The sequence below is a fragment of the Pristiophorus japonicus genome, chromosome 10 (genome assembly GCF_044704955.1).
Source record: "Pristiophorus japonicus isolate sPriJap1 chromosome 10, sPriJap1.hap1, whole genome shotgun sequence".
In the NCBI taxonomy this organism is placed as follows: domain Eukaryota; kingdom Metazoa; phylum Chordata; class Chondrichthyes; family Pristiophoridae; genus Pristiophorus; species Pristiophorus japonicus.
Genome location: NC_091986.1, coordinates 131,235,685 through 131,262,444, shown reverse-complemented (window position 1 = coordinate 131,262,444; position 26,760 = coordinate 131,235,685). Strand labels below are relative to the sequence as shown.

Genomic DNA, 26,760 nt, shown 5'->3' with positions numbered 1-26,760 from the left:
GACATTATACTTCTTGCCAAGGTGTTCATATTCAAGTTTATACGTGTACATTCCACCACTTTTTTAAGTTACATTTTTTTTTTAAATAACATGATTACACTTGAATAATATGATCACATTTGTGGGAGATGCTATGACTGGCTTTAATGCTTCTTCCATGAGAGGTTCTGCTGCATATTTTCTTAGAGGATGAGTCATAGGATGCAGTGTTGTATAATGTAAGCTCTCTAGACAGCAACACTTCCTACATTCCTGGCAGAGTCAAAGCCCGCTCCCACCCACCCCGCCCCCCCTGCACCCCAAGCCGCACAACAATTTTTCTCTTCTCTCGTATTCCTGTAAATTGCAAACTCGATGGGTTCTCTCTATCTCCCTCGCCTCAGTGGAGACTTTATCTACTCCCCAACAGGCTATTCTACTCTTCAGGAGCTTTTTTTTTTCTTAACACATCTTACAACAGTATAGTTGCCCCTCTCTCAGCTCCTCAGTAGAGTTGATTTCTGTCTCTTCCTTTCCCCATCCCAACAGGATGAGTGGAAGCTGTAAGGAACTATCTCCCTCTTGTCTTCCACCAGCCTATCCCTGAACAGAGTCTCTTTCTCTCTCTTGCTCCTTTGACGGTCTCTTTTCTTTAGCCCCAACTCACAGAAGTATCTGTCTCTCTTTCTTCTCTCTCCATTCCATGGGTCACTGCAGTTTGGTTCATTTGCCAAGTCCATATCTCAATCTAACAAAGTAGCTGTCTCCTAAAGATCACATTACATTGTAGGTACAGAGTAGATGTTAGTATTACTGAACTGTTGAATGGTAACATTATTTTCTTTTAAACTCATATTTCTAAAGAACTTTTGTAATGCACTTTAGACAATTTATCCAGATATCAAATATACATGAGATACACAAACAACAAATTCTGAGTACAAAACTACTTTCATTTTATACTTCCAATTGTCAAAGCACTGTGTTCTGTGAATTCATGCACATAAAATAACAATTCATTTCATAAGCCACATTTTCCTTCAAGCCTCCTATGTTATCTTCTTGCAGTCCACTTTACAAATGAGATAGCAGTCAACCTGTTCCCAGGTATCTTTCACTGTTTCTCTTCTACCAATTACATAAGAGCACAAAAATTGTCCTAAATATTTACCTGTGTGACTCTGTAAAACAGATTATACTGTTCAAAATCTATATTCTTAGTTGTGGTAGGAGGAAGACTGGTAAATTTATTACTTGACTTACCTTTTATTTTTAATTCTGTTGTTCTTGTTACATTATACCTCTTGCCAAGGTGTTCATATTCAAGTTTACACGTGTACATTCCATTATCTTCAGCATTTGCATCTCTAATTAAAAGTTGGTTGCCATTTTTGTCGTATTTTTTATTGTCAACTGTAATAGGATTACAGTTCTGAAAAGAAAATCAATGTTATAAGTGCATAAATCCCTATTTTTAAACTATCAGTCATGAAGGCATTTTGGCCTCTTCATCATCATCATCATCATCATCATAGGCAGTCCCTCTGAATCAAGGAAAACTTGCTTCCACTCTTAAAAATGAGTGCTTTGGTGGCTGAACAGTCCAATATGAGAACTACAGTCCCTGTCACAGGTCACAGTCCCTGTCACAGGTCACAGGTAACTTCAATAAGTCACCAACATGTAATTTTCCAATTCATACATAACTTACTGGCAGTGAGAAGTTAAACCATCCAACCACTGAATGTTAGCAGTGATCAGTGGTAAATAACATAATGAGCTGGAAACAGAGCCGCTAATTACTATCATTTACCTCCTCATCACAATGAAAGAAAGACTTGGATTTATATAGCGCCTTTCACATCTCAAAGCCAATGAAGTACTTTTGGAATGCAGTCACTGTTATAATGTAGGAAACGCAGCAGCCAATTTGAGCACAAACAGCAATGTGATAATGACCAGATAGTTATTTTTTGTTATTTTGATTGAGGGATAAAAATTGGCCGAGAAAAGAAACTGGAGGTGGACCCCCAATCACAGAAGAATGTAGCAACAAACTGTAGTAACCTGGAGTTGATCTTTTGTCATAGCACCTTTTATTGGCGATACTCGCAAAAGCATGTTTTGTAGTTATGATGGCATCCATCTTGTCTGGCAATACCTGATTAAACCCATGAGTTATTGCCCCTAACTCAGTTGTATCGAGTGTATTTTGTAAGATATAACAAATTGGCCACGAGGATGGGATCCTGCTAAACAGGGAAAACATCCACTAGTAATCCAGCTTAAATACTTTCGGGAACATTGGTGAGTTTCGACCCGAAAAGGAAGTGTGACAAAGTCACAGTTCAGTGTGAAGCACGAAACATACCACATTGAGGGGGATGTGGATAGTGAGGAGAGTGCACCAGTGGCCAGTAACTATACAATGTACAAGACATTGTCACAACATAAAAAGCCACCGGTGGTCGCAAACGTATTGATTAACGAGAGTACAGTGTCCATGGAAGTAGACACTGGAGCCTCAGTTTCAATTTTAAGTCTGTATTTGGGGATGACAACTCCCCCACTACGTAATGGTACTGATGTAGAGTTATGCATATATACAAAAAATTCCAGTGGTCGGTGGTTGTACAGTAGTCGTAGAACACAGTGGTCAAACAGCTCAACTCCCATTTCTCGTCGTATCAGGTCAAGGGCCAAACCTTCTTGGACACCATCTATGATTAGCATGGCAGGACATTCGCCAGGTGAGACTGGCGTCATCCGCCACAGCAATTATGGAGCAACTCGAGGAGTTGTTTCGCGATGACTTGGGAGAACTCAAAGGTCAGGCAGTACAAATAAACATTAAATCAGGTGCTAAGCCCAGGTTCTGCAAGACAAGAACCGTGCCTTTCGCAAAGAAACAATAGGTGGAAGACAAGCTTGATAGACTCCAGAAAATTGGGGTCATTGAACCAGTGACATTTTCTCGTTGGGCAGCACCCATTGTTCTAGTGATTAAAGAGTCCGGTAAAATTTGAATCTGGTGATTATAAGGCCACGGTCAGTCAAGCAGCTAATACAGATACATACCCCCTTCCTCGTGTGGAGGAACTCTTTGCCACAATGTTAGGTGGCAAAACATTTCGTAAGCTAGATTTCAGCCATGCCCATCTGCAACTCGTACTGGATGAGGAATCACGTGAACTAGCGACAATTAATACCCACAGAGGATTATTTCAGTACACACAAATGCCTTTTGGTATTTCAGTGACACCTCCAATCTTCAACGGACAACTGAAAGCTTGTTAGCCGATATGCCGCAAGCGGTTGCTTTTCTCGATGATGTCCTTGTGACAGGGCATAACAATTCCGAGCACAGCACTAATCTTGAGAGGGTACTTATCCATCTATAAAGCACAGGACTTCGCCTGAAGCGAGAAAGATGCGTGTTCTTTGCACCAGAGGTGGTGTACCTCGGTCAAGCATCAACGCTGCAGGCCTGCATCCCACGATGGGGAAAGTGCAGGCTGTGAGGGATGCACCAGTACCCCATAACATCACAGAGTTAAAGTCGTATTTGGGTCTCCTCAATTACTATGCTAAGTTTTTGCCGAACTTATCGTCAGTTTTAGCTCCATTGCATCGTCTGTTGAGGAAACACATATGCTGGTCATAGAGTCCAGCACAGGAGGAAGCGGCAAATCTGTCCCACCCTCCCTTACCCTCAATGACTATCTGTCCCATCTGTGACAGGGACTGTGGCTCTCGTATTCTAAGGACTCATTTTAAGAGCGGAAGAAAGTCTTCCTCGATTCCGAGGGACTGCCTATGATGATGATAATGATGTTTTGTAGTTATGATGGCATCCATCTTGGCTGGTAATATTTGATTAAACCCACGAGTTATTCCCTCTAACTCAGTTGTATCGAGTGTATTTTGTCAGGTATAACACAAACATTAATGACAATTTGGAGGTGATTTTTTTTTGTTTTGTTTTCTTTTTTGGAATTTTTATTATTTTAAAGTTCAGTATTGTTTTTATTTAATCTTATTTTATTTCATTTTATCTTATTCCACTGTCAAATGTATCCAACAAGAACAGGTATAAGGCAAAGGGGAAGTAATCCCAATTGGAAGGGCCCTCGTCATCCAACATACCCGATTGAATATCAGCAACCAAGACCAAACATGCATTGCTCTCAGCATATGGAAAGCAATGCCAACAAACTCTCTCTGGGGCAGTTAAAAATGACTGGGTGACTTACCCGCCAATGTCCCATTTGGATCCCACCCAATGTTCCCTTTAATATTTTTTTCCCTGCGCGGGCCCTTTAAATTTGCTATGCACCATCTCTTCCAGCGGCAACAGCTGGTGAGCGGCCTGCATGGAACCTGGCAATCGGTGAGCAGCCACACCTCTCATGGGAAACATTGATCCCACCATCTTCAGTATTAATCTACTCTTCTGAACAGGCAATAAAGGCCCGATGTCATCGGGCCCCGACCCCGACTTTAACTGCAACCTGAGCGAAGAAGCTGCTGCAGCTTTCTGCCAGGTTAAGTCAAGTGAGAAGAGAATTGGAAGCAGAAGAAGCCATTCAAGGCAAGTTCTTTTACTTTCATATATGGAACCATGAAGAGTAGGAATGATTCTCCGAACCCAACAAGAAAATGTAGATCTTCCCCACCCTACACACACTTACCTCTGTGCCAGCAGATGATCAAAGGTCACCTGAATTTCCATAGGGAGTATCAGAGCTGTGGGGTTACTGTCCGATATAAACCCACGCACCCATCTAACAAGGCTCTGTGCCCAGCAGCACAGCCTTGCTGAATTTGCACTGTAGTTCCATGAAAATTATTCACAATGAGTATTATCTCATGGGTTGAGCAATTTATCTGTGATATAAAATGTAGTAAAATACATTACATTTTCTGTTTCGTTTTATAAACATTTTGTCTGATGCACCTACCTTGAACCATTGTAGAACTGAAAACTGTTGAAAATAGTCTTCTATCTCAGGACAAGGAATGTGTGTAGAACCTGGGGATGTGATCCAGAGTGGCTCAAGTACATTGCTATGAAAGCATTTGTTTTGTGGTAGTTGAAATACGTTTACATGGTTAACCTCCATTACGCAGTAAGTTGTATTCCTGAAGTGTAATATACAATAAACAAATTAATAAAATCTTGATCAGTTATAATATTTATCAAACTATTAACATGTAAATTTAAATAGATTGGTCTTTTATAGAGTTCAACCATTTAGTTACCTCAAAAAATGTCTGCTATTAATCCTCATGCAAGCCTCCTCCCTAAGAGCATTACATTTTAGCTTAGGTTATAAATTTCAGTTGTAGGACATATACTCAATCCTATCAGTTTAGTTGTAGTTTCGATTGGGTAGCTTTGAGGGAAGCAGTCCTGAAAAGCAATCAGTAGAAATACTGATATGTATAATACTAATATGGACATTGAATATAATTGGATTATTGCAATTTAAATCTAATATTTGTTTAAGATAAAAGGCACACAGAAAAGCAGAGGCAGTTTAGATATAAAGCAGGAGGTATGGTTTAATGGATTAAAAAAAAGGAATAAATATAGAGGACTGCTTGTGGGCATGAAACATTTTGCATTTTAACAGGAACTTCTAATCAGATAGACTCCCGCCTGCATCAATATGGGAGCTCGGCGGGCGGGAGGTCAGTTGCGCCACTTGGCCGTCCATTGACGTCAACAGGCGGTTCCCAGTGGCTCTTCCCTCCTGCTCACTCCAGGCCACCTTGAACCTGGCAGTGGGCAGATCTGCAAGAGCAATGTCGGCAGCAGTGGCCAGTTAGTTGATGAATTTTGGCTCCACCAACTGGGTCAACACTTAAAAATGCAATATCTGCGCTTTCATGTTGTGGGTATGTAGCTCAAGTTTGCCAAATATTATAAGAATGGGACATATTTCTTCTATTAGTCAGATAAACATTTCATAGGCAGATGGAAGCCTACAGTCACACACTCAGTCTAGAGGGATCGGTAACATAGTGGTTATGTTACTCTGGTCAAATACTTTGGTTCTGTCTTCACTAAGGAAGACATGAATAACCTCCCGAAAATGCAAGAGGACTGAGGGTCTAGCGAGAAGGGGGAACTGAAGGAAATCTTTATTAGTCAGGAAATTGAAGGGACTGAAGGCCGATAATTCCCCAGGGCCTAATAGTCTGCATCCCAGAGTATAAGGGAAGTGCCTAGAAATAGGTGATGCATTGATGGTCATTTTCCAACATTCCATGGATTCAGGATCAGTTCCTATGGATTGGAGGGTAGCTAATGTTTAAAAAAGGAGGGAAAGAGAAAACAGGGAATTATAGACCGGTTAGCCTGACATCGGTGGTGGGGAAAATGCTGGAATCAATTATTAAAGATGTAATAGCAGAGCATTTGGAAAGCAGTGACAGGATCAGTCCAAGTCAGCATGGATTTATGAAAGGGAAATCATGCTTGACAAATCTTCTAGAATTTTTTGAGGATGTAACTAGTAGAGTGGATAAGAGAGAACTAGTGGATGTGATGTATTTGGACTTTCAAAAGGCTTTTGACAAGGTCCCACACAAGAGATTAGTGTGCAAAATTAAAGCACATGGTATTGGGGGTAATGTATTGACCTGGATAGAGAACTGGTTGGCAGACAGGAAGCAAAGAGTGGGAATAAACGGGTCCTTTTCAGAATGGTAGGCAGTGACCAGTGGGGTGCCGCAGGGCTCAGTGCTAGGACCCCAGCTATTTACAATATACATTAATGATTTAGACAAAGGAATTGAATGTAATATCTCCAAGTTTGCAGATGATACTAAGCTGGGTGGAAGAGCGAGCTGCGAGGAGGATGCTAAGAGGCTTCAGGGGAACTTGGACAGGTTAGGTGAATGGGCAAATGCATGGCAGATGCAGTATAATGTGGATAAATGTGAGGTTATCCACTTTGGTGACAAAAACAGGGAGGCAGATTATTATCTGAATGATGACAGATTAATAAAAGGGGAGGTGCAACGAGACCTGGGTGTCATAGTACATCAGTCATTGAAGGTAGGCATGCAGGTACAGCAGGCAGTAAAGAAAGAAAATGGCATGCTGGCCTTCATAGCGAGGGGATTTGAGTATAGGAGCAGGGAGGTCTTGCTGCAGTTGTACAGGGCCTTGGTGAGACCACACCTTGAGTATTGTGTGCAGTTTTGTTCTCCTAATCTGAGGAAGGATGTGCTTGCTATTGAGGGAGTGCAGCGAAGGTTCACCAGACTGATTCCAGGGATGGCAGGACTGACATAAGAGGAAAGATTGGATCAGCTAGGCTTATACTCACTGGAATTTAGAAGAATGAGAGGGGATCTCATAGAAATGTATAAAATTCTGACAGGACTGGACAGGTTAGATGCAGGAAGAATGTTCAGGGGACACAGTCTAAGGATAAGGGGTAAGCCATATAGGACCGAATTGAGGAGAAACATTTTCACCCAGACAGTTGTGAACCTGTGGAATTCTCTGCCACAGAAAGTTGTGGAGTCCAGTTCGTTAGACATATTCAAAAGGGAGTTAGATGTGGCCTTTGTGGCTAAAGGGATCAGGGTGTATGGAGAGCAGGCAGGGTGGGGTACTGAGATTGCATGATCGGCCATGATCACATTGAATGGCGGTGCAGGCTCGAAGGGCCGAATGGCCTGCTCCTGCACCTAATTTCTATGTTTCTATGTTTCTATGTTACTGGACTGGTAATCCTGAGACCTGGACGAATGATCCGTAAACATGCGTTCAAATTCCAGCAAGGTAGCTGGGTAATTTGAATTTGGTTAATTAAATAAATTAAATTAAATCTGGAATAAAAGACTAGTATCAGTCATGGTGACCATGAAATTATACGGATTGTCGTAAAAACCCATCTGGTTCACTAATGTCCTTTAGAGAAAGAAATCTGCTGTCTTTACCTGGTCTGGCCTATATGTGACCAGGTCCACAGTAATGTGGTTGAGTCTTAACTGCCCTCTGAAATGGCCTAGCAAGCCATTCAGTTGTAACAAACCGCTATGAACGACAATAATAAGAATAAAACTGATGGACCATTAACCTCAACACCGACTTCAGATACGACAATAGCACACACAGCCCATTCGACCCTGCAAAGTGTTCCTTAGTAACATAGAAACATAGAAATTTATGGCACAGAAAGAGGCCATTTCGGTCCATCGTGTCTGCGCCGGCTGACAAAGAGCCACATGGGCCTTCGTCAGCAGCCCTAAAGGTTACATACAAACCTATGAACAATGACGGAAAGGCAAAGAGCCCCCAGCCCAACCATTCCGCCCCACACCACTGCAACACCCCTTATACTAAAAACATCTACATTCCACCCCAACTGGAGCCATGTGATCTCCTGGGAGAGGCAAAATTAGATAAAAATCCAGGCCAATTTAGGGAGAAAAAATCTGGGGAAATTCCTCTCCGACCCATCCAGGTGATCAAAACTAGCCCAGGAGATCACCCTGGCCGTATTCTATTCTCTACAGTATTACCATTATATCTGCACTGACCAACAAAAGGTCATTCAGTCTAATCCCAATTACCAGCTCTAGGTCCATAACCCTGCAGATTACGGCACTTTAAATGCCCATCCAACCATCTCTTAAAAGTGGTGAGGGTTTCTGCATCCACCACCCTTCCAGGCAGCGAGTTCCAGATCCCCACAACCCTCTGCGTAAAGAACCCCCCCCCTCCTTCAAATCCCCTCTAAACCTTCCACCAGCCACCTTAAACTATGCCTCCTCATAATAGCCCCCTCCACCAATGGAAATAGACCCTTACTCAATATTTTGTACACCTCGATAAGGTCTCCTCTTAACCTCCTCTGTTCCAATGAGAACAAACCCAGCCCATCCAATCTGTCCTCATAACTAAGATTCTCCATTCCAGGCAGCATCCTAGTAAATCTCCTCTGCACCCTCTCTATTGCAATCACATCCTTCCTATAATATGGCGACTAGAACTACACACAGTACTCCAGCTGTGGCCTAACCAAAGTTTTATACAATTTAAGCATAACCTTCCTGCTCGTATATTCTATGCCTTGGCCAATAATGGCAAGCATGCCGTATGCCTTCTTAACCACCTTATCCACCTGGCCTGCTACTTTCAGGGAACCTGTGGACCAATGGTGGAGCTTTGGAGGCATGGCCTATTCAGTTGGAGCTGTGCTGTGGTGAGAGAAGGAACTCCCTGCTGAAGCTCCTGTCTGGGAGGCCTTGAGTGAACCCTGAGACCAGCCCAGGAAGAGGAGGAAGGGGCTGGCTTACTACAATTCAACGTCCAGAGGGAGAGGAGGAGAGCAGAACATTTATCAACTACTTACTACAGAGAGTTGGAGAGAGGGTGAAAAGAACAACCTGAGAAAACACCATCCAGTGTGAAAGGAGGGAGAGCCATTTCTACAATCTTCGACAGGTGGGTGTGTTTTGGTGCATTCCCCGAAAGACTTTGTTGTATCGGTGGGGGGAGGAAAGAAGACCATCTCGTGGGCCGGAACATCGCGGCGGGTGTGTGTGTGTGGAAGTGTGTGTGGGGGTCTTGCTTACAGCTAGGCCCCACACACCACTGAAGCACCCCTCCCCCATTGCCTAGCCTGGGATAGCTGGAGCTACCTGGCTGAAGAATTTTTAATTACCCTATTAAACATCGTTGGGAGTGTGTGCCTGGGTGGCTCCAGCTACCCCAGGTGAAGACATCTTCTCCCCCCACCTGAAGGCCATCTACAAAGACTGTGTTTTTTGCCATCTGGGGAGTGCACCCCAAGAAACACCCACCCATCGCTGTGAGGGGAGACCTGCCCTCGCAGCTTCCCTCTTTCCCACCCCCCTCTCTCTTTCACTCTCTCTCTGTCTCTCCCCTCTCTCTCTGAGAGCCCTTTCCTCCTAATTTGGAAATAAGACAATTAAGACAACTGAGCAGAGGGAGCAAGGCCCCTCCCCATTCGTTAACTAGGGGAGAGGTGTGCCCCATTAAGAGCTCCCTCTGCTCAAAACACCAACGAGGCCAATTAAAGACCATTAAGGCCTGTGACTTTGGGGTGGGTGTAGCCCTTAAAGGGACCCCGTGATGGCGACCCCATCCACGCCGGTGGCAGGGCCAGCTAAGACGTACGCGCAGGCAGCGTCCACATTCACGGCACCTCCTGCGCCTCCTGCTGCCCTGCCACCATTCATAACAAAAAAACACGGGGTCAAGAGCTACACTCACCCCACAATGAGCATCGAGGAGTGCGTGCGGGCGATGGCTGGGGTAGTCGGCCTCTCGGCCATTGTCGCAGCCTCCAAGATGTCTGGGAAGGCTGTATTCTCCCTGGGGTCGGAGCGGGCGGTGTCCCTGGCCCTTGAAAAGGGGTTCACGGTGGGCGGGACGTTCCTGCCGGTGGACCCTCTCGAGGCCACCGCGCAGAGGGTCATCATTTCAAACGTCCCGCCCTTTGTTCCCGCTGAGCTCCTCCTCCCTCACCTACACCAACTGGGGGAGGTAAGGTCGGGGATCAATCCCATACCGCTCTGCCTCAGGGAGAACAGCCTGCGCCATGTGTTCTCCTTCCGCCGCCAGCTTTTTGTCCGGCTGGCGCGGGAGGAGACGACAGAGGGCATTTTAATGTGGTGCACGAGGGGACTGCCTACCGCGTCTTCTGGACGTCGGACGGCGTGCGGTGCCATGCCTGTAGGGAGGTGGGCACGATCGCAAGAACTGCCCCGCCTCCAAGGCCGCCAAACCACCGAAGGCGGCCAAGGCTGGCGCTGCCGCCACCCCTCCCCCTAGTAGCGTCCGCGTGCCGGGAGCCGTAGGTGCGCGGGCATCGTCGGGTGCCTTTGTTTTCACGGCCTCCGGCGGGGGGGGAGAGAGAGCGTCCGATCGGAAGGAAGGCGCGGAAGCAGGCGAAACATCTCGAGGCGGATCCCCTCAGTGCGCCAGACAATTTGTTTACCGCGCTCAGCCCAACCCCATCACCGGCGAGCGCGGGGTGCCCTGAGCCCGTGCCCGAGCCCTTGACCAATACCGCAGAGGGGTTCGGGCGCGGGCAAGATAAGAAAAAGGGGGGAGTGGAGCGGGAGGCCTCGGCAGACATGGAGGTCTCCCTGCCTCCGCGCTCCCCCAGGAACAAAAGGAGGCGCCGCTCCAATGAGGCGGAGGGGGAACAACATCCCTCCGCGGAGGTGTCGATGCCCGCCGCGTGTCCCGCGTCCCCCACCAGCACCCCGAAACTGCACCGTAGGCAGGAGGACTCTGTCCCCGGGGAGGGTGAGACAGTCGAGGCTGCCCAGCCTCTGCCTCCCGGGGATGGCGTGGAAGAACTGCCTGTCGTGGGGGGCATGGGGCCAGCGGAGGAATGCGTTGCCGCCGGGTCGAGCGTCCCAGGGACTGAGGCAGGCGGGGCTGAAAAAGCCGAACCTGAGCCCGCCCAGCTATTAACTAACTTACCCCGGGTGTCGCTCGGCCCGGAAGAAACGGAAAAAATGAACAACTTTAACGATTCTGTACACGCTGGGCCAGGGGGTGGCGGCGGGGAGGGGGAAGAACAACAACCCTCGCCCCCTACTTTGGAGCTGGGGTACTTGGAGGACCTGGAACATTACTTTGGCCAGGTCTCTCCGTGTTCCCCGGTTCCTGGGGCGGAGCAGGAACCCCTTCCACTGTCGCTTCCCGACCCAGCACCACTTTTAAAAGAGCCCAGTGGGTACTCCTCTGCCGACGATCCTGGGGGTGGGATCAGGGCAGAGCCAGGGTCGGATGGAGCGGCCGGGCCATTTGCCGTACCTCGTGCGGTCGACGGGCCGGCTGCTGGCGGCGACCTCCCGGAGGGGGACGGGGACTCGGTGGGGGACGATGGAGAAGATCTCAAGTCCATCGCCAGTGAGGCGGTGGATCTCCTCGTCCCCGCCGCTGAGTCCCCCTTCATTCCTGCAAAGGAACTCCGGGACTTTTTGGTCCAGAGCCAGGGTCGCTGCAACTGAGCCCATCTGGCCCTGGAAAGATGGTCCGAGCCGGGGCTGCTCGTCGCGTCCGTCCGCGCCGTCACTAAAACCATGGCCGCAGGCGGGCCCTTATCAAAGGCGCAAGGCCTTGAGCTGCGTTGGCTCAAAAGGTTCCTCGCTGGGCTGCTGAAGGAGTGGAGGTCAACAAACGAGTCCACTCCCTCCCCCACAATAGGTTAGGTAGAGGTTGCACTATGCTTTTGTCATGAAGATAACCATAGCCAGCCTCAACATCAACGGCGGCAGAGAGGCACACCGTAGATTTAACAATTTTTCGCTCCTGCGGGAGGGGAAATATGCGGTGTGCTTCCTGCAAGAAACCCACACCGTTCTGGGAGACGAAGCCACGTGGCTCCTGGAATGGCAAGGAGAGGTCCGCATGAGCCACCTCACTACCACTTCTTGTGGGGTGGCCATCTTGTTGGCCCCGCATTTTCAGCCGGAGATCTTGGGGGTCGAGGAGCCCGTGCCAGGCCACTTGCTGCACGTCACGGTTCGCCTGGGGGACGTGCCGCTCCATCTCGTGAACGTGTACGCCCCTCAGCCCGGACCGCAGCAGACGCGCTTCTTCGAAGAGGTGTCCGCTCTTCTTGGCTCCGTCGACGTCGGCGACTGCATTGTCCTCGGGGAGGATTTTAACTGCACCCTCGAGGCGAGGGACCGCTCCGGTGCCCCGCAGAGCATGATGGCGATGGAGAAGTTGAGGGACCTGGTCGGGTCCTTCGACTTGATGGACGTCTGGCAAAATCTCCATCCCGACCCTAGCGCCTTTACTTGGGTGAGGCCTGGAGTAGGATGGTCCAGAGTCGACCGCCTTTACGTGTCTCGGGCGTACGTTTCCTGCGTCCCGGCGGCCTCCATGCGACCGGTGACGTGTTTGGACCACCACCTGGTGTGGGCGGAGCTCGCTTCGCTCTGCGCGAGGACGGGGTCCGCGTATTGGCATTTTAACAACCAGCTGCTGGAGGACGAGCCGTTCCAGGACTTGTTCCGTCGATTCTGGGCCGACTGGAGAAGGAAGCAGGGGGGCTTCCCCTCCTTGAGGCTATGGTGGGACGTGGGCAAGGCTCATGTCCGCGTCTTCTGTCAAGAGTACGCGAGGGGGTCGACCAAGAGGCGGGCGGCCAGGGTCGGGTGCCTAGAAAAAGAGGTGCTCGAACTGGAGTCCCGTCTCGGTCAAGTCGTCGAAGACCCGGCCCTGCGGACGGTGTACGAAGCGAAGAAGGCCGTGCTGAAGGACCTGCAGCTCGTCGGGTCCCGAGGCGCGTTCGTGAGGTCGCGGATCCGGTTCCTGCGGGATCTGGACCGCGGCTCCCCCTTCTTCTACTCGTTGGAAAAAAGACAGAGTGTCCGTAAGCAGCTCATGACGCTGCTGGCCGACGATGGCTCTCTCGTCTCGGATCCGGAGGGCATCAACAACAGGGCCCGTGAATATTACGGGGCTCTGTTCTCTCCAGAGCCGTCCAGCGAGGAAGCGCGTAGAGTTTTGTGGGAGGACCTGCTGAAGGTCGGCCCGGAGGGCGCCGAAAATCTGGAAGCTCCGCTAAGCCTGGCGGAGCTGACCGGTGCCCTCGCCCGGCTCTCGAGGGGAAAAGCCCCGGAGCTGGACGGGCTGACCGTGGAGTTCCACAGGGCGTTCTGGGACGTCCTGGGGGGCGACTACGCGCGGGTCCTGGGGGAAAGTCTGGCGACCGGGGAGATGCCCCTCTCTTGGCGCAGGGCAGTCATCGTCCTGCTGCCTAAGAAGGGCGATCTCCGCCTCCTTAAGAACTGGCGCCCGGTCTCCCTCCTCAGCACGGACTACAAAATCTTTGCCAGGGCGATGTCTGCTCGCCTTGGCGCCGTGCTGGACCACATGATCCACCCCGACCAGTCCTACACGGTCCCGGGCCGGACAATCCACGATAACATCCATCTGGTCCGGGACCTCATCCATCATTCCCAGGAGGCTGGTCTGTCAGTCGCCTTCCTATCTCTTGACCAAGAGAAGGCGTTCGACAGGGTGGATCACAACTATCTGTTCGGAACTCTGTGCGCTTTCGGGTTCGGGACGCATTTCGTCGCCCGGATCTGACTTTTGTACGCCGCCGCGGAGTGTCTGATAAAGGTTAACGGGTCCTTGACGGCGCCCCTTCGCTTTGGGAGAGGGGTGCGCCAGGGATGCCCCATGTCCGGCCAGTTATATGCCATCTGCATGGTGTCTTTCCTGCGCCTCCTGCGGACGAGGTTGACGGGACTGGCTCTGCAAGGGCCGGGCGTGGAGGTCGTCCTCTCGGCTTACGCCGATGACGTGCTCCTCGCGGTAGAGGATCCCGCTGACCTGCGGAGGATGCGTGAGTGCCAGGAGATTTACTCGGCCGCATCCTCCGCCAGGATCAATGTTCTGGACTCCTGGTGGGTCAGTGGCGGGTGGACTCCCTGCCGGAGGAGCTCAGGCCTTTTGCCTAGAGCACGACCCATCTCCTCTATCTGGGAGTCTACCTTAGCCCCGACGAGGAAGCCTGGCCGGCGAACTGGAAAGAGCTGGAGGCTAAGGTCGCTGCTCGCCTCGGGCGCTGGACAGGACTGCTCCGAGTGCTGTCCTACAGGGGTCGAGCGCTAGTCATAAACCAGCTGGTGGCCACCATGTTGTGGTACCGGCTGGTCACTTTGACCCCTCCCCCTGCGTTTGTCACCAAGATACCGAAGAAGCTGGTGGACTTCTTCTGGAACAACAGGAAGCACTGGGTCTCTGCCGCGGTCTTGAGTCTCCCGCTTGGGGAGGGCGGTCAGTCGTTGGTGTGCGTCAGCATCCAGCTCGCGACTTTCCGTCTTCAGACCCTGCAGAGATACCTTTACGTCGAGCCCCCTCCCAGCTGGCGTGCTCTGGCAACGTATTTCTTCCGCCAGCAGCACGGCTTCAACTATGACACGCAGCTCCTGTTTGTGAACTTGGGGGGTGCCAGGACCGCCCTCCGGGAGCTGCCTGTCTTTTACAAGGAACTCACCAGGGTCTGGAACAAAGTCTCCACCAAGCGCAGTTCTCCACCGGCTGGAGTGGCGGCTGTCCTGCAGGAGCCGCTGCTCGGGAATCCGTACCTCCACGACCGAGGTTTTAGGTGGCGGTCGGACGAGAGGGCTGTGGCTGGTGAGGTGACCAGGGTCAGGGACCTGCTCGATGGAGGAGGAGCGGGCTGGATGGCGCCAGACACGCTGGCGCGGCGCCTAAATTCAGCAGACGTCCGCCGCGCAGCCGATGCCATCGAGTTGCTAAAAACAGCTCTGGGCCCCGACTCCGTTAGGTGCATCGAGGAGGCTCAAGCACGTGGGGAAATCCCGTCCGAACTGACCCCCGTCCGGAAGGAATTCCTCATCGGCGCCAAACCCCTGTCCACAAAAAGCAGGACCAATCCAGCAAAAGATAGAAAGAAGAAAAGTAAAAGTGGAGAGCAGAGAAACCCAAGGCAAAAAGCAAAAAGGGCCACATTACAGCAAAATTCGAAAAGGGCAAAGTGTGTTAAAAAGACAAGCCTGAAGGCTCTGTGCCTTAAAGCGAGGAGTATTCATAATAAGGTGGACGAATTAACTGCACAGGCAGCAATTAATGAATATGATATAATTGGCATCACGGAGACATGGCTCCAGGGTGACCAAGGCTGGGAACTCAACATCCAGGTGTATTCAACATTCAGGAAGGATAGACAGAAAGGAAAAGAAGGTGGGATAGCATTGCTGGTTAAAGAGGAAATTAATGCAATAGTAAGGAAGGACATTAGCTTGGATGATGTGGAATCTGTATGGGTAGAGCTGCAGAATACCAAAGGGCAGAAAATGCTAGTGGGAGTTGTGTACAGACCACCAAACAGTAGTAGTGAGGTTGGGGACAGCATGAAACAAGAAATTAGGGAAGCGCGCAATAAAGGTACAGCAGTTATCATGGGCGACTTTAATCTACATATAGATTGGGCTAACCAAACTGTAGCAATACGGTGGAGGAGGATTTCCTGGAGTGTATGAGGGATGATTTTCTGGACCAATATGTCGAGGAACCAACTGGAGAGCTGGCCATCCTAGACTGGGTAATGTGTAATGAGAAAGGACTAATTAGCAATCTTGTTGTGCGAGGCCCCTTGGGGAAGAGTGACCATAATATGGTAGAATTCTTTATTAAGATGGAGAGTGACACAGTTAATTCAGAGACGAGGGTCCTGAACTTAAGAAAAGATAACTTCGATGGTATGAGACGTGAATTGGCTAGAATAGACTGGCGAATGATACTTAAAGGATTGACGGAGGATAGGCAATGGCAAACATTTAAAGATCACATGATTGAACGTCAACAATTGTACATCCCTGTCTGGAGTAAAAATAAAATGGGGAAGGTGGCTCAACCGTGGCTAACAAGGGAAATTAAGGATAGTGTTAAATCCAAGGAAGAGGCATATAAATTGGCCAAAAGAAGCAGCAAACCTGAGGACTGGGAGAAATTTAGAATTCAGCAGAGGAGGACAAAGGGTTTAATTAGGAGGGGGAAAATAGAGTATGAGAGGAAGCTTGCTGGGAACATAAAAACTGACTGCAAAAGCTTCTATAGATATGCGAAGAGAAAAAGATTATTGAAGACAAATGTAATCCCCTTGCAGTCAGATTCAGGTGAATTTATAATGGGGAACAAAGCAATGGCAGACCAGTTGAACAAATACTTTGGTTCTGTCTTCACGAAGGAAGACACAAATAACCTTCCGGAAATACTAGGGGACTGAGGGTCTATTGAGAAGGAGGAACTGAAGGAAATCCTTATTAGGCAGGAAATTGTGTTAGGGAAATTGATAGGATTGAAGGCTGATAAATCCCCGGGGTCTGATAGTCTGCATTTCAGAGTACTTAAGGAAGTGGCCCTAGAAATAGTGGATGCATTGGTGATCATTTTCCAACAGTCTATCGACTCTGGATCAGTTCCTATGGACTGGAGGGTAGCTAATGTAACACCACATTTTCAAAAAGGAGGGAAAGAAAACAGGTAATTATAGACCGGTTAGCCTGACATTAGTAGTGGGGAAAATGTTGGAATCAATTATTAAAGATGAAATAGCAGCGCATTTGGAAAGTAATGACAGGATCGATCCGAGTCAGCATGGATTTGTGAAAGGGAAATCATGCTCGACGAATCTTCTGGAATTTTTTGAGGATGTAACTAGTAGAGTGGACAAGGGAGAACCAGTGGATGTGGTATATTTGGACTTTCAAAAGGCTTTTGACAAGGTCCCACACAAGAGATTGATGTGCAAAATTAAAGCACATGGTATTGGGGGTAAGGTACTGACGTGGATAGAGAACTGGTTGGCAGACAGGAAGCAGAGAGTCGGGATAAACAGGTCCTTTTCAGAATGGCAGGCAGTGACTAGTGGGGTGCCGCAGGGTTCAGTGCTGGGATCCCAGCTTTTTACTACATACATTAATGATTTAAATGAAGGAATTGAGTGTAATATCTCCAAGTTTGCAGATGACACTAAGCTGGGTGACGGTGTGAGCTGTGAGGAGGATGCTAAGAGGCTGCAGGGTGACATGGACAGGTTAGGTGAGTGGACAAATGCATGGCAGATGCAGAATAATGTGGATAAATGTGAGGTTATCCACTTTGGTGGTAAAAACACGAAGGCGGAATATTATCTGAATGGTGGCAGATTAGGAAAAGGGGGTATGCAACGAGACCTGGGTGTCATGGTACATCAGTCGTTGAAAGTTGGCATGCTGGTACAGTTGGCGGTGAAGAAGGAAAATGGCATGTTGGCCTTTATAGTTAGGGGATTTGAGTTTAGGAGCAGGGAGGTCTTACTGCAGTTGTACAGGGCATTGGTGAGGCCTCACCTGGAATATTGTGTTCAGTTTTGGTCTCCTAATCTGAGGAAGGACGTTCTTGCTATTGAGGGAGTGCAGCGAAGGTTCACCAGACTGATTCCGGGATGGCAGGACTGACATATGAGGAGAGATTGGATCGACTGGGCCTGTATTCACTGAAGTTTAGAAGGATGAGAGGGGATCTCATATAAATTTCTGACGGGACTGGACAGGTTAGATGCAGGAAGAATGTTCCCGATGTTGGGGAAGTCCAGAACCAGGGACACAATCTAAGGATAAGGGGTAAGCCATTTAGGACTGAGATGAGGAGAAACTTCTTCACTCAGAGAGTTGATAACCTGTGGAATTCCCTATCGCAGAGAGTTGTTGATGCCAGTTCATTGCATATATTCAAGAGGGAGTTAGATATGGCCCTTACAGCTAAAGGGATCAAGGGGTATGGAGAGAAAGCAGGAAAGGGGTACTGAGGTGAATGATCAGCCATGATCTTATTGAATGGTGGTGCAGGCTCGAAGGGCCGAATGGCCTACTCCTGCATCTATTTTTCTATGTTTCTATGTTTCTATTATTACCCATCATCAGCAAAGTGATGGAAGGTATCCTCAACAGTGTTATCAAAGGCACTTGCTTACTAATAACCTGCTTAACAATGCTCAGTTTGGGTTCCGCCAGAACATCTCGGCTCCAGACCTTATTACAGACTTGGCCCAAACATGGACAAAGGAGCTGAATTCAAGAGGTGAAATGAGAGTGACTGCTCTTGACCTCAAGACAGCAATTGCCCAAGTGTGGCATCAAGGAGCCATAGAAAGATTGAAGTCAATGGGAATCTGGGGGTAAACTCTCCACTGGCTGTAGTCATACCTAGAACAATGGAAGTTGGTTGTGATTGTTGGAGGCCAATCATCTCAGCCACAGAACATTGCTGCAGGAGTCCCTCAGGGTCGTATCCTAGGCCAAAACATCTTCAGCTGCTTCATCAATGATCTTCCCTCCATCATATGGTCAGAAGTGGGCACGTTCGCTGATAATTATACAGTGTTCAGTTCTATTCGCAGCTCCTCAGTTAATGAAGCATTCTGTGTCCACATGCAACAAGACCTGGACAATATTCAGGCTTTGGCTGATAAGTGCAAAAAGCATTCATGCCACACAAGTGCTAGGCACTAACTATTTCCAACAAGCAAGAGTCTAACCACCATCCCTTGATATTTAATGGTATTACCATCGCCGAATTCCCCACCATCAACATCCTGGGGGTCACCTTTGACCAGAAACTTAACTAGACCAGCCACATAAATACTGTCACTACAAGAGCAGGTCAGAGGTTGCGTATTCTGCGCTGAGTGTCTTCTCTCCTGACTCTCCAAACGCCTTTCCAACTTCTACAAGGCACAAGTCAGGAGTGTGATGGAATACTCTCCACTTGCCTAGATGGGTGCAGCTCCAACAACACTCAAGCGGCTTGAAACCATCCAGGACAAAGCAGCCCATTTTATTGGCACCCCATCCACCCTACACCACCGGTGCACCGTGGCTGCAGTGTGTACCGTCTAGAAGATGCACTGCAGCAACTCACCAAGGCTTCTTTGGCAGCACCTCCCAAACCCATGACCTCTACCACCGAGCAGGACAAGGATAACGGTTGCATGAGAACACCATCACCTAGAAGTTCCCCTCCAAGTCACATACTATCCTGACGAGGAAATACATCACCATTCCTTCATCATTGCTGGGTCAAAATCCATTTAGAAAGATAGAAAGACACGGATTAATCAAGGACAGTCAGTAGTGATTTATTAAGTGAAGGTCGTGTCTGACTAACTTGATTCAATTTTTCGAGGTGGTAATTAGGAGAGTCGATGAGGGCAGTGCATATGATGTAGTATATATGGATTTTTAGCAAAGCTTTTCATAAGGTCCCACATGGCAGATTGGCTAACAAAGTAAAAGCCCATCATCATCATCATAGGCAGTCCCTCGGAATCGAGGAAGACTTGCTTCCACTCCCAAAGTGAGTTCTTTGATGGCTGAACAGTCCGATATGCGAGCCACAGACCCTGTTACAGGTGGGACAGACATTCGTCGAGGGAAGGGGTCGGTGGGGCTGGTTTGCCGCGCGCTCCTTCTGCTGCCTGCGCTTGGCCCCCTTCCATGCTGTTAATTTTATGATTCTATGATTCTAACTCCCTCCCTAACAGCACTGTGGGAGTACCTTCAACCGTTGGAGTGCAGCAATTTAAGAAGGCAGCTCACTGCCACCTTCTCAAGGGCAATTAGGGATGAGCAATAAATGCTGGCCTTGCTAGCGACACCGATGTCCCATGAACAAATTTTAAAAAAAATCATTTTGGGTCTGGGAATCAGTTTGTATTATTTGCATGGCATCTTGTGATTTAATATAACACTGTAGAACAGTTATATAAAATCTAATACTGCTGTTAGTCAATGTAATAAAGCTTGTTATCAGAAAAAACATTGTGCATGAATCATAAACAAAGTTATTTTCGCCGGACTAATAACCCTTTGTTGCAATGGTAACCACTAAGAAATTCACTAACAGTTTCCATGCCCAGTCAGCCAGGTGGCATTAATCTTTACATCTCTAATGAATACTCAGTGCAGCCCACAAGCATAGTCATGCAATGTAACCTTGGATAGGTTAATTGAGCGGGTTAGCAGAATGGAGAGAGCTACTGAAGGAGATGCAGCAATGTTATTGGTTCAATGGAGTCTGCTCCACCAGCGATTAGTGGGCACAGTTGCACCGAGGCAGGGCCAGGGGCAAGCTAGAATTGGCAATGGTTGTTGTTTTCTCTTTTGATAACTATGCATCCATACCATTCTACCATTCCTCCCCCTGAAGAATTCACATGCGCCCAGAAAAAGTGCAGAACCCGTCAGCTTCTCAGCTGGCAACAGGACCATCTCATACACTGCTCAATGCACTACACCCATCACTCATTTACCAACAATCTCTACCTATCACGACTCATACATCACAATCATGGCTTCACTTCACCCTCAGAACTTTACCGCTGCGGCAATATGCACACCCACATCTCACACCTTGCACGCACTGACAGCTATTCAACTTTGGTAGGCACATCACCCAAACACATTGTACAACCCTAACTGACACACTTCGCTTTCTCTTGCAGGCCAAGGTGGCTCACAACCATCGGGAACAGCAGCAGACGGAAGGCGGCCAAGCCGCTATACAGACCTTGAGCCAACTGGAGGGGTCATTGCTCGGCATTATTGGAGGGGAAGTCACCAAAGCCGTAGCAACGACCAAAGTTGAAGCTCTTGGGGACAATGACTGTATGCTCATTCCTAATCCTTCTTCTCACATCCCACTTCCTCCATCACACAATCTCTTCTCACTTACAAGCTGCTGATGCTGTATGCATGGATATCTTGCTTTCCCCCACTCCCCTCCCCATAACCTGACTCTTATACCTTTCTGCTTTCAGATAACCAAGAACTGCCAGCAGATCAACCTGTCCCCGAAATAATGGAGGAGAGTGGAGATGAAGAAAGCACACTGTCGCTGCATCAGACACTCGCAGACACCAGTTCAGAAACTGGCACTGCGAGGAATGTAGAGGGTAATATAGATGAACGACCTGCACATGGCGAGGCACTGGGCACGAGTGGGCTGCAGCAAGACCAGGGGGAAAGGGTAGCTCGGGGGCCAACTCCCCGGAGGGTGAGTTCATGCATGAGTTCTGCTACACATGACTTAGATAATGACCTCGATGGTGCAGCCTTCAGAAGGGTGGTGGGCATGCGCAGTAAAATGCTAGGTGCAATGGCAAGCCTGCCAGAGAGCCTCTTGGCAATATCAAGGAGCATGGAGGAGTCTGGATCTGTGTGGATGTGGCTTTGTGCAAAGATTGGAATCAATGACTTCCAGGATGGACCTTGTGGACCTGTGTATGATGTCACAGCTTCCATTGCAGCACAGGTGGAAGCGATCCAACATCTCAGTGCTGCAGTGGAAGCTCAGACTGCTCTCCTGCTGGCTCAGCTTGCTGACATGCAGCATCAGACTGCACTCATTCAGTCTCCACTAGCTGCCACCTAAGCTCAGACTGCTGACATCATGGCTTGGTTTACAAGTGTCCAAAGGGGTTTGCAGGATGTTGCAGCAGGCCAGCAATCTGTCCTCCAACAGATTGCTAGGAATAGAAACATAGAAACATAGAAAATAGGTGCAGGAGTAGGCCATTCGGCCCTTCGAGCCTGCACCGCCATTCAATGATTTCATGGCTGAACATACAACTTCAGTACCCCATTCCTGCTTTCTCACCACCCCGGCTTGGTGGCAGTGGATCTGTGGAGTAGGGACCTGCTGTCCTCTCTCAGGATGACAGTATTCCTAATCCCACCACTATTACTTCGCCATTGCCCTTGCAGCTGCCTCTCATGCCAAGGTGGTGCGGTCTCCAGCTGGGCCTTCTAGGTCCACAGCTTGCTAAGGTCATCCTACAAGGCTCCCCCATGGAGACTCAGCAGCCTTCCACCAGCCTTGCTGCAGCCACTGGGGTAGCACTGCATAGGAGCACGAGAATAGGAAAAGGTGCACGAACGACAGGCACTAAAGAATTGCACGAGGGTGATTAGTTCATATTGAAATGTTAGTTGAATACTGATGAATTTATTAATTTTATTTGCTTTGTAGTGGCTCTCATTTCAGCTTTGTGCCCAGGAGGACACTGTGATGTTCCATGACAGAGGGACGGTATGATTGGGGTTGTGTTGAGGAATGGGGATCTGGGCTTTCATTCACTTGAATCAGAATCTGATGAGGTGTTCACGGATAGCTCATGCGTAAGGGAGATTTGCTGCCTGCCTCCTCATCCTCCTCCTCTTCCTCGTCCTCATGCTCCTCTTCCTCCACCACTCCGTCGTCCTCTTCCTGAGGTCATTCCGCAATCCCTGCTGGCAATGGCTGTGCCCTCATGATGGCCAAGTTGTGAAGCATGCAGCAGACCATAACCAAATGGGACACCCGTTTGAATCAGTACTGGAGGGCTCCTCCACAGCAGCCAAGGAAGCGGAACTGTTGCTTCAGACGCCCGATGGTCTGCTCGATGATGTAACTGGTGATAGCATGGCTCTCATTAATTGAGTAATGGCGACGAGTGGTGGGGTTGCGGAGGGAAGTCATCAGCTAGGTTCAGAGCAGATAGCCCTTGTCTCCTAGCAGCCACCCTTGAGTTTGACGTGGTGGCTGAAAGATCGCTGGCACACCGGACTGACGCAGGATGAAGGCATCATGACTGTTGCCAGGATAGTGGGCATTCAGGATATCCTGGGCGTGGTCGCACAACAACTGCACGTTAAGGGAGTGGTAGCCTATGTCATTATGGAACATTTCAGGATTGGTATACAGTGCCGACAAATCCACAAGGGTGCAGTCGATGGTGCCTTGTGCACTCCTCCTGCCTCTCTCTGTTCAAAGAGAAGACAATCATAGAATCATAGAAATTTACAGCACGGAAGGAGACCATTTAGGCCCAACGTGTTCACACCGGCTGACCAAGAGCTATCCGGCCTAATTCCACTTTCCAGCTCTTGGTCCATAGCCCTGTAGGTTACAGCACTTCAAGTGCGCATCCAAGTATTTTTAAAATATGGTGAGGGTTTCTGCCTCTACCACCCTTTCAGACAGTGAGTTCCAGACCCCCACCACCCTCCAAGTGAAGACATTTCCCCCTATATCTCCTCTGAACCTCCCCCCAATTACTTTAAATCTATGCCCCCTGGTTGTTTACCCCTCTGCAAAAGGGAAACTGGTCCTTTCTATCCAGGCCCCTCATAATTTTATATACCTCAATCAGGTCTCCCCTCAGCCTCCTCTGTTTCAAAGAAAACAGACCCAGCATTTCCAATCTTTCCTCTTAGCCACAATTCTCCAATGCAGGCAACATTCTTGAAAATCTCCTCTGCACCCTTTCCAGTGCAATCACATCTTTCTTGTAATGTGGTGACCAGAACTGCATGCAGTACTCCAGCTGCAGCCTAATTAGTGTTTTATGCCGTTCAAGCATAACCTCCTTGCTCTTGTATTCCATGTCTTGACTAATAAAGGCAAATATTCCATATGCCTTCTTAACCACCTTATCTACCTGGTCTGCTACTTTCAGGGGTCTGTGGACCTGCACTCCAAGGACCCTTTTTTCCTCTATACGTTTCAGTGTCATACCATTTAATGTGTATTCCCTTGCCTTGTTAGACCACCCCAAATGCATTACCTCATGCTTATCCGGATTGAATTCCATTTGCCACTGTACTGCCCACCTTACCAGTACATTGATATCTTCCTACAGTCCGCAGCTTTCTTCTTCTTTATCACCGAGAGCTTATTTTAGTGTCATCTGCAAACTGCTTAATCATACCCCCAACATTCAAGTCCAGGTTATTGATATATACCACAAAAAGTAGAGGACACAGCACTGAGCTGTGTGGCACCCTACTGGATACAGCCTTCCGTCACAAAAACACCCATCAACCATTACCCTTTGCTTCCTGCCTCTGAGCCAATTTTGGATCCAACTTGCCACTTTGCCCTGGGTCCCATGGGCTATTACCTTCGTGATCAGTCTGCCATGTGGGACCTTATCAAAAGCATTGCTAAAATCCATACACACTACATCATACGCACTGCCCTCATCGACCCTCCTTGTTACCTCCTTAAAAAATTTAATCAAGTTAGTCAGACACGACCTTCCCTTAACAAATCCATGCTGTCTGTCCTTGATTAATCCATGTCTTTCCAAATGCAGATTTATCCTGTCCCTCAGGATTTTTTTCAATAATTTTCCCACCACCGAGGTTAGGCTGTCTGGCCTGTAATTACTCGGTTTATCCCTTTCTCCCTTTTTAAACAAAGGTACAATGTTAGCAGTCCTCCAGTCCTCTGGCACCACACCTGTAACCAGAGAGGATAGGAAAATGATGGTCAGAGCCTCTGCTGTTTCCTCTTTTGCTTCTCTTAACAGCCTGGGAGTCATTTCATCCGGGCCTGGGGATTTATCCACTTTCAAAGCTGCTAAGCCCCTTAATACTTCCTCTCTCACTATGTTTATCTCGTCTAATATTTCACAATCCTCCTCCCTCATTGCAAAGTCTATATTGTCCCCCGCTTTTGTGAAAACAGATGCAAAGTATTCAGTAAGAATCATACTCACGTCTTCCCACAATGTAATCCCTTCTCCTGGTGTAGAGATCCTCTGTGACTTCCGGAGTGCAGTGATGGACGTTGAACTGGGAGATGTTATCTATGTCTCCTGCTGCAGACGGGAAGGATCCGCTGGCGAAGAAATTTGGGCCACGGTGACCTACTGGGAGACCTGTGATTGCCCTGCTCTGAGGCTGGAGGTCTGGTTGCAGGAGGTGGCAGAGTTCTGTGACCACCTCCTTGGCGAAGCAGTGCCTCTAATACAGTGATCCTCGCTTACATGGAGATAAGAGAAGTGCTCTTGGAAGACTCGAGGTGGTAAGGCCTCCTGTTGAGAGCCCTCCTGGCCCTCCTCTTCCTCCGTCTGCTCGCATCTTTTCCTCTGTCTCGCTGCTTCCGTTCCCTCTCCTGAAGCATGAGGGGGACTGCAAATAGAACCCCCATGACTGAGATCTTGTGTGTGAGCAGAAGGCTTTAAATACAAGTGAAGGTTTTCTCCACTTACACCAACACTCACTGACTTGAAACAAGTTAAGAAAGCTGCAAGAGTTGCAGAAAGTCACACAGAGCCAGTCAAACTGAAACATGTCAGCTGAAAATTGTTGATGATGATCCCTTTAAATAGCACCGCTGGAGGCTCCTTCCTACAAATGAACACTTGCTCAGCTGGTCGTGAATAACACAGGCCGGTAAATGGAGCGGCAAATGTGTAAATAGCAGATTGGGCATCAAGTGTGCGTTGCACACTCACTGACGTCACGATCTGCCGAATCTGAATATCTTCAGTGAGCGCGAGCATCGGCAGTGCCACCGACCTGCCAAAAATGGCAGCCGCCACGGGATCCACTGGAAGTGGGCAGATGTGAGGCGGCACCATTTTTTCACCAGAACAGGCTTTAACAGCCAGCGCTAACACCTGCAATTTCTAGGCTTCAGACTGTTAGGAAGGGAAACATTAGAATCAGGACAATTTGGTAAATAAAATACGTTGGCATTGGCGTTCTAGAGTGTGCAAACATTTTAATTTGTTTGGCTGAGGAAAAGACATATACAGTGAAGAGGAATGGTTTTCCTGGAAGATAAATAGGGTAACAGGGCAACTGTTGATGATAGTGATTTATTGCACGGCATGGTGTACACTGAAATGAGGAAATGTGCAAGGGGTGATTATGAGAAAGTGTCTTCCCTCTGTTTTCTGTTGCCTATGTGAAAAGTGACATACCTACTTGCTCTTGCAAACAAGGCAACAGCATCTGCTTTATACACGATGCACTACAGACTAACTGATGTCTCCAGTGGCACCCTGAAAAGAACACAAGGCAAAAAAACTCAAGGCAACAGTCATTTTTGCACCATGCGTGCCTTGGAACTAAACTGGAGGTTTCTCCTGCAGCATGTTACTTTGTCACTATTTCTCTCATGAATCATAACCTCCAAAGGCATTGCTTGTCTGTCAGGCCAGATAGATACGTTGAAGCATTAATGCTTTGCATGGCCCACAAACACCTTCCCACCTTGCGGGTCCCTCTTTGCCCACCCTGGATTACCTCCTCCCTCTTTAAGGCTCCACTTATGGCTCAACTTGGCGAAGAAACCTCCAGATTTCCCACCCACCCCAAACAACAAGTTGTCCGTCAGCACTGGCAGCTCGCCGAGATTAATCAAATGATTCTCAACCATAAAAATGGTTTGTTCTTTGCACCAATTCCATCAGGTGG

The 26,760-nt window shown here is 48.5% G+C and overlaps 1 protein-coding gene across 1 annotated transcript in view; it reads right to left on the bottom strand.

The window, feature by feature from the left end:
* LOC139274795 (interleukin-1 receptor type 1-like) overlaps positions 1-26,760 on the bottom strand; it is a gene marked incomplete at its 5' end in the record, with an annotated part of 81,119 nt that overhangs the window by 53,965 nt on the left and 394 nt on the right. The window contains 2 exons of the mRNA XM_070891489.1: positions 1,243-1,411; positions 4,941-5,121. Coding sequence (XP_070747590.1) covers positions 1,243-1,411; positions 4,941-5,121 — 350 coding nt within the window. The remainder of the gene's footprint in view (positions 1-1,242; positions 1,412-4,940; positions 5,122-26,760) is intronic.